We start from the raw sequence: 13,146 nt of genomic DNA, 5'->3' as shown, positions 1-13,146 counted from the left end.
TAGGGCCTAGATCCTTTGAAGACCATTGACCAGTGGTATGACTATACACAGTAAATGATATGAATTGAATAATATAGCTAGATCTAATATAAAAATATATAGTTTATAGGCTATGTGATATGTTCCTAATTTGTGGGATTGTTAGTAAATTATGTGCATGAAATTGTTACCTAATTTGTTGATCATGGATAGTCTAGGACTCATCCATTTGTAATCAAACCATTAAACCCAGCACATACTTAGACCTACGTCAATTTGCATAATCGCATGATGCATGCACATGGTGCTTGTGGTTCTCTGTAAACTATCCCCATAAAGTGGAACCTCGTTCAAGACTTGCGTGATCCGCACTGCGCGTCATGCGGAACCGTTGAGCAAAGGAGAACAACCAAACCCTCCCGAGAACGTAGTCAGACAATACTGACACCTTGTGGCGTTTTAAAGTACACACACATACGAAAAAGTACTGCCAGCGAACCAAATGCAATGGGTGTATGTTTTTACTTATCATTGTAGGATAACGGTAAACATGGTAAATCCTTTTCCAAAGATTTACAAACATCTGCCATTTCGTTAAATATATCGTTTTCCAATTATGTGCACATGCCTTTAAGTTCGATCACATCAGAGACCTTCATGGACTTTGGTTACACAAGGCTGTCTGTCAAGATTGAAATATCTGCAAGCAACAAATCGACACACAGTGAATTGCTCAGCATGTATGTTCACTTATAGCCACATGCTATTTAGGCGTCTATGGCCTGTCTTTTCACGCAAAAATGGTCGTAGTTTATTTAACTGAGTAGGGTATCCTTCAGATTTACGTTAGATACCATGTTGTAAAGATACGGAATCTAAATTAACCAACCAGCATCGATACTTAAATGAAATCAGAGTAAGCTATAAGCAACTTCAGCTACGTTGATTGTGGCCCTTTAAATGTTTGGTCGCTCGGGGCTATGCCTGAATGAAAATGTACAGACCATGCATTTCGTAAGACATCTGCGTTCCCTTATTTGACATCGTAACTAAAACATGAAGCATGACATGTGAGGATGGATTTGGAATGAAGCCATTAGAAACGCTCAGGAGGGTTCTTTTTAACCTTTTTCAGGCAATCGAACTGTGGTGCTATATGGTCCTACATAGATAGACTGGTTCAGAACGGGTGTTCTCTTCGGGAGGGAAACTTCATAGGATTTTGTCCCGAGACAAACACGGGTTCCGTCACAAACGCCATAGCAGCCACGGAACAGTCTGGCATCGAAACGGTAACAATATTTCAATACGTGAGCATTATATGTAAACCTTCATGTACCCGTAAGAGTCAAGTTGACTTGGTGGGTTCGGTTTTTTGTTGTTTAGTCCGGTTGCTGTGTGAACGCGCGTTCGTAACAAGGGAAGTGTGGTCTTTGTGCGGCACCGTCATGGATGCCTTTCCTACGAGACGGCTGCACTTAAAGTCACAGTTAGGGAAAAACAACAACACTAGTGACCGGAACGATATACACGTGAATAGCAGAATATCCTCTCTATCGTTCACATTTAAATGGCCAGACCAAACACATAACTCCATGTTATCTAGCCATCTTGCATAGTTTGGGCTGTAGCCGCGGAATAATTACTAGCTAGCTACATTAGCAAGCTAATGTTACCAAGAAAGCTGAAATTTGCTAGCATTTAGCAGTAACATTTTGTTAGTCCTGTTGCTCTCCTTAACCCTTATTGCCAGTGATCTGTTATTGCTAGTTTTGTGTTAAAGTTATCTGTATATGACATGTGCAATTATGTATCGCAATGTGTCTCTTTTGTAGTTATAAAATTAATAATGTTAGCCTAACATTGGCTATCTCTCTCGTTATACGTTCCCTTTAGCGGAGTTACCGGTGCACTTGATGTTTATAATGCTAGCTAGCTACTGTCAGCTAACGATGGCCAAAAGTTTCCTTTTTTCGAACTACTGTCTTACTTCGCCATACAGACGTACCACTCTGCAGTGACGCTGTCAACTTTACACGATATAACGTTACCTGATGGTGACCATGCAGTGAGTTGCTTCTCGTTAACAAAGTATATTACTTACGTTTATTTTCTCTTTCAGCTACAATGTCTGGCATTGCTCTGAGTCGACTTGCACAGGAACGTAAAGCATGGCGGAAAGACCATCCTTTTGTGAGTACAAACTTGTTTCTATTACATTATAAAACGTGATGCTAACTCGCATCTATACTGCAGTTGATAAGCACGTCTCCCACTTTGCCACAACATTTGACAGACAGACCCGTGTAGATGTATGTATACTTATTATAGATATTTCGTATGTATACTTATTATTATTCGTATGTATACTTATTATTAGATATTTCGTGCTGAAAACCTCTTGTGCACGTCTGTAACGGACATGCACCCCTGGTTTAAAATTCCCACAAAATTAGGAATTGGCAAGCAAATAACGCAGTATGTGTGTAATGTTAGGCCAAAGCTGAAATGTTGCCTTTACTGTTTGATTGCTGGGCCTCCCAAGTCAGTCACATACTCTACTCACCATGTAGCAGTCTTGGACATAAACAAATGACCAATCATACACACATTGCATCAGTGAGTCTATAAAAAAAAGTCCTGGTATTTTCAGGGTTTTGTTGCTGTGCCAACGAAAAATCCAGATGGGACGATGAATTTGATGAACTGGGAATGCGCCATTCCAGGGAAGAAGGGGGTAAGTGTTTAAGACGAAATGCACACAAGTCTGTGTGCTTTTATTTGTTCAAAATACTTACTTGGCAGAGGGCTATTGTGTGATTTACTGCGATGGGACACCTTCTCCTTATAGACTCCATGGGAGGGAGGTCTTTTCAAGTTGCGGATGCTGTTCAAGGATGACTACCCCTCATCACCACCAAAGTGTAAAGAACTAGATGCACCAAAATACAGAGAATCACATCATGCTCATATCACTGTTGTGCTCTGAGAACTTGGACAAATAATTTAAATAACGATTTTGCTTGTAGGTAAGTTTGAGCCGCCTCTGTTTCATCCGAATGTATATCCCTCTGGAACGGTATGTCTCTCCATCCTGGAGGAGGATAAAGACTGGAGGCCGGCGATCACCATCAAACAGGTAGATGGAAAACGAATATGCACACTGACTAGAGCAGTGATGTTGTCAAACATGCCTCTCAAATTTCATACTGACTACTTGTTGCTTTCAATCTGACAGATTCTGTTGGGAATTCAGGAGCTTCTAAACGAGCCCAACATCCAAGACCCAGCTCAGGCTGAGGCCTACACCATATACTGGTGAGACCGTATTTACAGTATTACTTTTAGACTCTTGTAGTACTTGTATACTCTTTTCAGACCATGGTTTAATATTTGCATTACTTTTGGTAACACTTTACTTGGAGAGTCCATCCACAGAAACTTAACAGATTAAGGTTCACGTATGTAAAAGTGTTCTTGAACAAATACTTAACATTATCTTAACCAAATCCAACCCCTAACCATAGCCATATATAGTTAGTTAAGGTAGTTAACTGTCAACATTCTATTGATAATCTGAGCACCTGTATATAGTGACATATCACCATATCTGTGTATTGATCCATTCTCACAGTAAAATCTTAATGCTGCGGACCAGCATTAATGTAAAACTTTTTTTGCAGGATGCAAGACTTTATATTTTGGTTTAGTTGAGGTCTCCTAGAGTTTCTTTTTCTCTTTTTTTCCTCTTTTTATAATAACCAGATGTCCAACTGAATATTTGGTACATGAGGTTATATGGACGAAGTACACATACCAAGTGTGAAGGCAATTAACAGAAGGGAGGATATAGGCCTAACTCTAAAGCCTGAGGTGACAATTGACCTTTAGGATGGTGAATTATTAAGAAGTGTTTTGCCAGGTTATCTTTGGAATTTTCTTCCAATATATATATTAGACTTTTACAATCTTCCATGTTCTTGGAAATTATGAGCTGTCTTGTCTCATTAAAATGGTAGGGATCTTGCCCCTCAGTTGGGCATTTGCACAGCCTTGCTCTTTCTTAAACTCTGCTTATGGTTGCCATTAAGTGTTTACTCAACACTAGTCTTGCAAGCCAAGACTTTTGATTACCTGCATGAAATCTTGTCTGCGTTGCATGTTAGGCTGGCTCAGCGCCATCTACTTTGACAGGAAGGTGTCTATAGACCAAAATGCAGAATGACTGGCAAACAGACATTAGTTTAACAGTCAATTCTGAAATATATCATAAACTTCATAAACTTGCCAAGTGATGGGATCAGACCTTTTCTAATAAGACACGATCATTAGTTGAGCTAGAGAATCATACATACAGCAGCTGTCATGATGATCAGGTTTGACCGGTTTGTATTTCAGCTTGTCTGGAGTATTTTGACATGTTTGACTTATGGAACACTTACAATATGACAATATGAAGGAAAGGGCACAAAGTCGGCGAACAAGGCCGCATGCTCTTCACGATTTTACAGTGGGACAAGCCTATGCTTAGGTCTGGGCATCGTTCAAAATTTTTCAATACAGTGCCATTTTCGATACCTTGAATTTGATGCCGGTTCCTAAACTTTACTTTTTCCGATACCATATGTTTTGTAAATCAATTTTCACAACAAAAATACATTCTCCTATAGAGTTAAAAACAACGTAACATAAAAGTACAAACTTTTTTTGCATGAACATCTGTAAAATATTGAAAATAAACAATATAAGAGATTATTGCTGTATAGGCCTACTTAACATCTGCAGTATTAAAGTGAAGATATGTAGCCTAACAGATCAGTGCAACATTTTGTGCAAGTGCAAACTGCTTTGCACATAATTGGTATTTCGCTTTGTTAGCATCCATCTTGATGAAGTGGAGCCACGCTTCTTTGCCATTTATTACACTACGTGAAAAAACAATACACCTCTCCAGACAACACACCCCTTTGTATACAATGTGTCCATGCTTTATCTTTTGGTAAGCATGCTAGCACCACAGATGGCATACGTTTCAATTTCTGAAGTAATGTCCAAAGATCCTTTATTTCAACCCTCCTTCTGTGACCTGTGTAATGTTACGTGATGCAACCAATCACCAGCCCCTTTAGATCTCTTCACACAAGTGTTTATTGGCTAGTAGACGCTAAGATTTATTTCTTTGAGTATCGGAATTTGGCAACGAAATATAATACATTTTTCGATATACGATCGGATCAGAGCATTTCGGTCGGTGCCCAGCCCAACCTATGCCCTCACAAACTTTGCTAGAATGGTATTGAGCCGAAACTTGTCGACACACACTTGCCAAAGTCTGCTGACTTGAGCAGACAATCATGGTATTGGCCAATTACAAATTGGGCTAAACTATGTATTCGTAGTCGAACCCCAGCTTTGCTAAGTAGATGAATGCCAGTCATCCAGTAATCCAGGAAAGAGGAACAGATTGAGGACTGTAGCATTGTCTTTTGGGCAGTCTGTAGTGGGGACTCACTACATGTGTCAGGTCAAGTCGTGTGGGCTCCTCATGGATAGCAGGGCAAGAAATAAATCGGTTCCCATCAACCTCAGTCACATTGTACTTCATGCAAATCTGAAGTAAATCCTTTAGTGATTAGTTTTTTTCCCCTGACTTTGAATTTAGTATTCAGATGGTCAGATTCACATCAAAGTTACACAAGATTTTCACCTTAATATAACCTTTACGAAGCCAATTTGATGTAATAGGTGAATCGTTCACCTAGCATAGCTATACAGCATAGATGTAGCGAGTCGCTACCAAGAAAACCAGCCATGCAACTTCAAGCACGGCGGCCTGACAAATCTCATGAGAATCGTGAAACATTACCTTGTCAGTAGGTATAACTCTTTGTTTTTGCCTGCTGTTAATCCTTCACCTCCACAACAAAAGCATTGTCATTGTGTACAGGGGGTATAAGTCACGAGAAGTTTGCTATTTACAACAGCAGAGTAAAATATAAATTTATCGCGACTAGGAGCTCTACAGTCGCCAGAAAATACATAAACCTGCCTAGTGTACCTAGGTAGTTTTGTAGTTTGATGGAAACCAAGCTTGTCACACATGATCTTAAGGACCCTAGGTTCTCCAAAATTATGATAATTATTTCGATACAGTATAAAGTCTAAGTATATGGAAAGAAGCCTTGGCAAAAAAATAATATAAAAGAAGTAATAGTAAGTAATAGACTACAGGCGCGCCTGCAGAAATGAATGCTATGGTATGCCCCCCCCCCTTTTTTTTTTTTTTTGTTTGTGCATTAGTCACTTCAAAAGTAACCTAGTAGAACATTCACATGCAATATGCAACAACGCCTAATTACGACCTAGTTTACTGTGTTCACGTGTGCGCTTTAACATCAAACATTATTCAGTACAATCCAGATGTAACGCTAACGTTTTGACAAGCATACCAATTTTGCCTACCTTGTTCATCTGAAATAACTCCTAACTTGCTGCCTCCATCCTTTCGTTGGTTACAAAACAACGTTTTATATCCATGATAGCCTTGAAGTCTTGAGTTAGTGAATTAGCTTAACATTGTGTGCTGATAACGGGCAACCATAGATGGTAAAAGAATGCAACAAGTAGCCTAGCCCACAACTTCTGTAATTGCTGTGTGTTCGTTGTTATTCTCTTTCCTGCTCAAACAAAAGGTGCGTGCATTAAGTTGATTTTGATAACGTTACAAACTTGGCCTACTTTACAGAAAATTGTAATTAGCCTATTGTCGAGCATTTAATGGGATACTGCGCAGTTGTGAAGCAGTTGGGAAATTATGGTGGGCCAACTTGGTGTAAATACACACATAGGGGAAATTGTTGAGTTGCCTGATGGTACTCGCAGTGCGTAAGGCCGTACACCTGCAGGCACGCCTGATGGATTAGACCAATACCAATATATTTTTTTTTTTTTTTTTTTTACAAATACAGCTTTTATGAAAAATAAAAAATCAATGAAAAGTATCTGTACTAATTAAATGTGATATCTTATATTGATCAGTGGAGCGAGATATAAATTGCTGTGTAACATGTATAACAGGTTTTTGCCTTGGGAAATTGGGCATTTTTTGGGAACGAATAGCGCTTATGTTTGTAATTTGTAACTCAAAACCAGTATTTAAACATTTAGTTAATCAATTTATCCAAAGAAAACAAGAGTGCTCCCATCAATTTGTATATTCTGGGAGTCTGTATGTCTGGCCTGCCAAGGTGGGTGTACAACACCAGTTCATATTCCACAGATGCCAATGCATTCATAAACGCCCTACATCAATCTAATTATTATTTTTTTTGTCTTGTCTACAGCCAGAACAGAGTGGAGTATGAGAAGAGAGTCCGAGCACAAGCCAAAAAATTCTCTCCATCGTAGGTGTGATGCAGGGGGACGCGTTAATACAGACGGAGGGCGCGTGCATTGGCACGCCCCTCTCTCTCTTTCTCGCTCTCTCTTGCCGTCCCCGACTCGACTCCCCACCCCACTTTTTCCCCGCCCCTTTCTTTCTGAGCACATGTGTTCTATACACACCTGGACTTCAGACTTAAAAATTTGAACACGCTCTGTGCCATCCAACTGCATCTTAAAACCCCCACCCCCAACCCACAAAACGCCCAACCCAGCCCTGCCCAGGTCTCCCCTCCCTCCATTCAACCTGTCTTGCTATCTAGCTTTCGTTCATTATTTTATTCCTCGCCTCCCTCATCTTTGTCAGCAGTGTCATGTCAGAACTGAAACTCCCAGAAAACCCAGCGGCGACATGGCTTCACCCCCCCCGGTGCTTTTCGCCTTGGCCAAACCTAGCCAGACACTTCTGTATGTTGCAGTTGACCTCATGTGACTATGTTTTGAGTTTGACTCTTAAACGTGTGAATGTGCGAGTGAAAGTGTTAAAAGTAAGTGTGTGCATGAATTTTTATTTTTCCCCCCTTTTTAGTTTAATTTTTTTTCCTCTGTGTACGCACATTTTTTTTTTTTTTTTTTTTTTTTTTTTTTTTGTATGTTAGGTTTTTTTTCTCCTTTCTTTTATTATTGCTTTCCTTGGTGGGAAAGGGCACCATTGCCTTCATCCCTCCTCCCCAACTCCTTTAAAAAAAAAAAAAAAAAAAAAAAAAAAAAAAGAATCAGAAGTACATACATATTTGCCCCTCACAGGACCTGCCGAAGACAGATGCGTACACTCCTGTCTTTTCAGCCTGTGTTCTTGTCCCCTTGTTTTTGTGTTTGTTTGTTGTTGACTTTGTTTTAAATGATGGGAACATTAGGCCATGCACTCTATCTGTTCAAGTGCTTAGTCAAAATAAAGCTCTTTCTACAAAAGTATACCGGAGTCTGAGTGCAGTTCTTTGGACACGTGTCTATGTCAGTGTTTTGCATTGAGCACTTGTGTCATTAAGCAATGAGTTTATTCATGTAATGTGCGACCTCTCCACCAGAAGAAATTGGATGGTAGAAGCAAAATAATGTTCAGATTTTTGTTTATGTGCTCTACAATAGTATCTGCTTCCTATGTCGTGCATTCTTATAACAAGTTGTAATAACTTCTTAACATTGCCACATTTTTTGAGTAGAGCCTATTTGATATATATCATTTTTAGTTGTGTTCTTTTTAAAATTGTGTATCCCCCATGTTCCCAGGGGACGGGCATGTTATTTTTATACAATTTATTTTTATTTATTAACATACATTTATTAATGTATTTAACATTATATTAATTAGTAATTATTACTATAATATACTTTATTATCCATAATATTAATATTTTAATTTGGGTGCACTGAATTACAATTGGCGTGAATCTCAGTGTTCTGCCCAAGACACAATAATGATGTTCAAATTTGCTTTCTTTGCTGAAGGATAAAAATGCATTAGATGTCAAATGTCTGTGTGTGTGTATGTGCTGGTGGAGGGAGAGGCAATTGGTTATTGCTTGTGAGTGAGCGAGGGTCAGTTTGACTGCATACAGCTAGCTGAACATGTACATTACGCTGTAAGGTAGCGACAGTGCCGTTGTCCTCACTGCAGTGCAATCTGTCCATCTCTGTTGCCATGGAGTTAGAGAGCTCACAGCCAGCATTGCCTGTGAAGCTCTCGGCCTGGTCCTTGTTGCCATTGGTAACCACCAGTTGTGCATTTGGGTTGATAATGGACTATGTTTTGTGACCTCATGGTGACTATCTGGAAAGGCTCATGTAATGGAATGCCAACTATGCACAGATGTTCCTGTTCACAGACACACAAACAAAATTATCATTCCTACAGAAAATGGACAACCAACAAGAATATGGGTTCAGAAGATATGGCAACAATGAGGTAATGCAAAGGTGAAATCTCACAGGAGAGTCTCTGCACCCAGTGATGTACTGTAGTCGACAGGGTGTGGGATCACAGCATGTTCGCTCTACCTTACAGTGAAATGTGTATGTGTTGTATAAAAGCTACCTTCAATTGATATTGTGATGCAGAGTAAACTGCATACACACTTAAACAAGTTCATGACGTGTGTACGTGGGGGCTGACCTGGCCAGTATAGGACTGATTAACAACAGCACAAGAAACAGCAAAATGCAGATCACCAAACAGCAAAAATATATCCTGGTGTACAGAAATCAAACACATGTACACTGTACTTTTTTACCTAAAATAGACAGGATTTTGTGCAATGGAAATTAAGTCTCAGCTGTAACTTTTTTTGATACAGCTTAATTTTAACCTATGATTGGGTGCTCGCCAGTGGAGAACAGGTGCCTATTGGCTCCGCACTCCTTTATAGTAGATCTGATTGGGCTGTGATCGCACTGTTGCCAAGTACTCTGAGCCAGAAGAGAAGATAGACATGGCTACTGAAAGCTCTCTGTTTGGTGTGAAGATTTCTGTCAGTCTCAAAGAAGATATCCATAAATAATAACGTAAATGCATTCCCCTCCCATCAAAATGTAAAAGTAAGACAATTTTATCCTTACTGGCATTAGATCCTGTGCAACATCAGATCCAATCTATATTGCATCTCAATCAATCCTGTATGTGGCAGACTGATGATATATCTAAATATGATCTTGGTTTGGCTCAGTTGGTTACTGTGGCCCTGTTTTGACACCAGGCGGAGCTGATACTGAAGGAGAGGGACATGTACATACGAGACAATGCTCTGTCGCTCATACCCACACAGCCAGCTAAACAACGGCTTCCTCCGCTACCAACTGCATGGAGAGGTTCTCGGGAGGGATGGGTTTTAACTGGAAGAAAGAACAAGCCGCAAGTCAGACTGCCATTTAATCTCACTCAGTCTGCATCTATTGGCGTGAATTATGTGTCAAGATAAGTGTGCACACATTGAGCGTAACGCCTGGATGTTAGTGTTTAGTGGGTGAGCACTGGTGAGTAGAGTGCATGTATGGGTTATTTCTATCTATTTGCTTCCTTGGTCAGTGCTTTGGCTGCAGCACCACAGAGCTGTTGTTGCCATGGAGACTGGTGAAGAGTGAGATCTGGCATCGGTCTCCTTCACTAAATGAGAAACCACCAGGCACATATGTATACAGTGTGCTCACCCCCAGGTCTCTACTCCCCTTGCCTGCTCACACGTAAAATTATTATTTCATGCATATAAATAATCACAAATTATTATTTCATTTTATTATTTATTTATTTTATTTAAGTGAGCCAAAATAATGATTAGAAAATGGCACTGCCACTGTCCTTGCAGTGTTGATAGAGGATATTTGACTTAAATATATATGAGTGCGTGTGTGCACGTGCATGTATGTGTGTGCCCATGTACAAATGCTTTATATACTCCTCGTCCCACATAAACATAAATGGGAAATTCAAGAAAACTCAAAGCTTTGCTTAGTCAATGTGACTGACAAGTCAACTCAGTGAAAAGGTCTTTGTGCTGCATGAAATCAAATCAAAATATCTATCAAAAGAGACAACTGAACAGCACAGAACATACTGTGCACTGAATAGATTGCAGACAAAACTCAGCAACATGCCACACTAACATCTGTAACAGCCCAGGGGATTTCTATTTTACAGCTTCTATTTGGAGGTTTACCTATTTAGATTATACCCCCGATGTCAAATAATGTGCACATGTAAAAATGGAATGAATATATGACCAAAAAATAACATTATGCATGTAAAAGACCTATACGGTATACTGCATACAAATGAATTAAACTGTCTGATTTGAGCCCATATTTTATTTGGACAAAGTACAGTACCTTAGCTTTAATGTTTGCTGTAATATGGTGACACCCACGTTCACAAGCACAAAGCATCACTTTTGTGTGTGAACTCTTGCGTGCAGACTGTCTCACAAACATGCACACCTTCTCTGGGTTCTGTCTCACAAACATGCACACCTTCTCTGGGTGTTTTTATGTATCACTGCGGGTGTGAATATGGTGGGTATTTTTCCACAGTCTTAGTGTGGAGCCCTGTGGTCACATCTCTCACTTGCAGCAGAGTGATGTGAGTGTTGTTTTTATTTAGTTTTTATGTAGTTGTAGTTGTTGTTGTGTGGGTGTGTGCGCAAATAATAAAGCAAAATTGTGTGTCTTGTTTATAGTTCACAATCTTGTATTATGTGTGTGACGGGAAAGAGTGATTTGATGATGATTTAAAAAGGTTAGTTGGAGTCTACTATATCAAAAGGGAGGCCCAACGGAAGAGGGCCCTTTGACTTCAGAACCCATTAATTTTTTGAACCTTCCTGCAGGAAATTTGTTATTTGTATTGTTATTGAATTATAAAGTTCTTATGTGCTTAACACATTCTCAACATTCATATATGAATTAGGAGATAGGAGGAGCACACTGATGTTGCATTAGATGTATTCTAAAGAATCATAATCAGCGCACATCTTACTTGGCCCTCACATTTTACCACTTACAGGCTAGAAATCAGCCATAAAGACATTTTTGGTGGTATACTGTTTGATAGTGACCTACAGTGATAATCAACTCTGAAAGACTTATTTTTGTCCTTTACCACTTTACCACTGCATAATGTTGCTTTGTGTTCTACAATCGGGCCATTTTGCTGCATTCAAGTGAGTTCATCTGAAGCTTAACTGGAAAAAAATCAGTTTATGTAGGCCACACTACAACTTATTAAGCAGTCAATGTGACCGACAAAAAAATATGTTTCGGATAGAGAAATGCAAAGTAAAGATGATGATTTTTTATGTTTCAAAATGAAGTATAAAGTACACATTGAGATTTGTGTAGCCTATTTGTATATCAGTATATTTGTATGTTTACTTTCCTGGTGTGTATTTGTTATTTTTATTTTATTTATTTATTTATTTTTAAACTAAGTCTAAAGAAGCATGTCTGTATGCTGGCCAATTAGTTTTTCTACAGTATAATGTGCTCATGTAGGCTATCTGAAGGGGACAATATGGTTTGGGATAGGCCCGCCCTGGTCAGTTATGCACACAGTTAGGCTACTACAAATAAATCCAGATCGTATCAATCAATGCCTTTTCTACTCCTGTATTATGAAGTAACATTCCTCATAATAACTATGGTTTTCCGCCGGATGACATTTTATGTAACCCTGTGCCACGTCAAAAACACACAATCTTCAGACTATGCAGTGTTGTACCAAAGATTGTTAAGGCGGAGCAAGATATTTCATCAGGAGCCACTTCCGGGAACCCGGAACGCACGAGGGGGGGTCAAAATCCCCCTTTATGCAGAGCAGAGGCAGCGACTGCTCCATTGAAGTCTATGGGCATAGCTCAGAATTTGATCACATATGCTAAGGTCTTGGTTCTATAGAGTTAGGAATGTGAATTTCAGGCACATTTTCATGATCCTCAATACCTTCTGAACATTTCAGGTACATTTTTAGCATTTTTGAGCAATCCAGTCTGGAGAAAATTAACCTTATTTCAGGTGTGCGCCGGTTATTTATGCCGCTGCTGTTGGCCGGTTGCAACTTACGCTTGTCAATACGTCATCGACACGCCTCTTTATGCAGACAGGATTCGATCCCCATTTCGCGCCCATAGACATGAACTACAACGAAGTATCTTGCTCCGCCTTAACAATCTTTGGTTGTACGACTCTATCATCAAATATCATTTTAATTTATTACGAGATCCTATGTGTTGTCATGGCTAT

General features: G+C 39.5%; 1 protein-coding gene across 3 annotated transcripts; it reads left to right on the top strand.

The window, feature by feature from the left end:
• Nucleotides 1-1,062: 1,062 nt before the first annotated feature.
• ube2ib (ubiquitin-conjugating enzyme E2Ib) lies at nt 1,063-8,334 on the top strand. 3 transcript variants are annotated; one of them, XM_048232722.1, is made up of 7 exons: nt 1,063-1,289; nt 2,102-2,172; nt 2,633-2,716; nt 2,831-2,903; nt 3,009-3,118; nt 3,218-3,297; nt 7,323-8,334. In XM_048232722.1, the coding sequence occupies exons 2-7, from the start codon at nt 2,107-2,109 to the stop codon at nt 7,384-7,386; spliced, it is 477 nt and encodes a 158-aa protein (XP_048088679.1). In that variant the 5' UTR covers nt 1,063-1,289; nt 2,102-2,106; the 3' UTR covers nt 7,387-8,334. The 3 variants fall into 3 exon arrangements, with proteins under 3 accessions (XP_048088679.1, XP_048088677.1, XP_048088678.1); XM_048232720.1 differs by having other exon boundaries at nt 1,070-1,271; XM_048232721.1 differs by lacking the exon at nt 1,063-1,289 and adding an exon at nt 1,411-1,511.
• Nucleotides 8,335-13,146: the final 4,812 nt, after the last annotated feature.

This window comes from Alosa alosa, chromosome 22 (genome assembly GCF_017589495.1).
Source record: "Alosa alosa isolate M-15738 ecotype Scorff River chromosome 22, AALO_Geno_1.1, whole genome shotgun sequence".
NCBI classification, from domain to species: domain Eukaryota; kingdom Metazoa; phylum Chordata; class Actinopteri; order Clupeiformes; family Clupeidae; genus Alosa; species Alosa alosa.
This window is presented reverse-complemented; position numbering and strand designations above follow the sequence as displayed.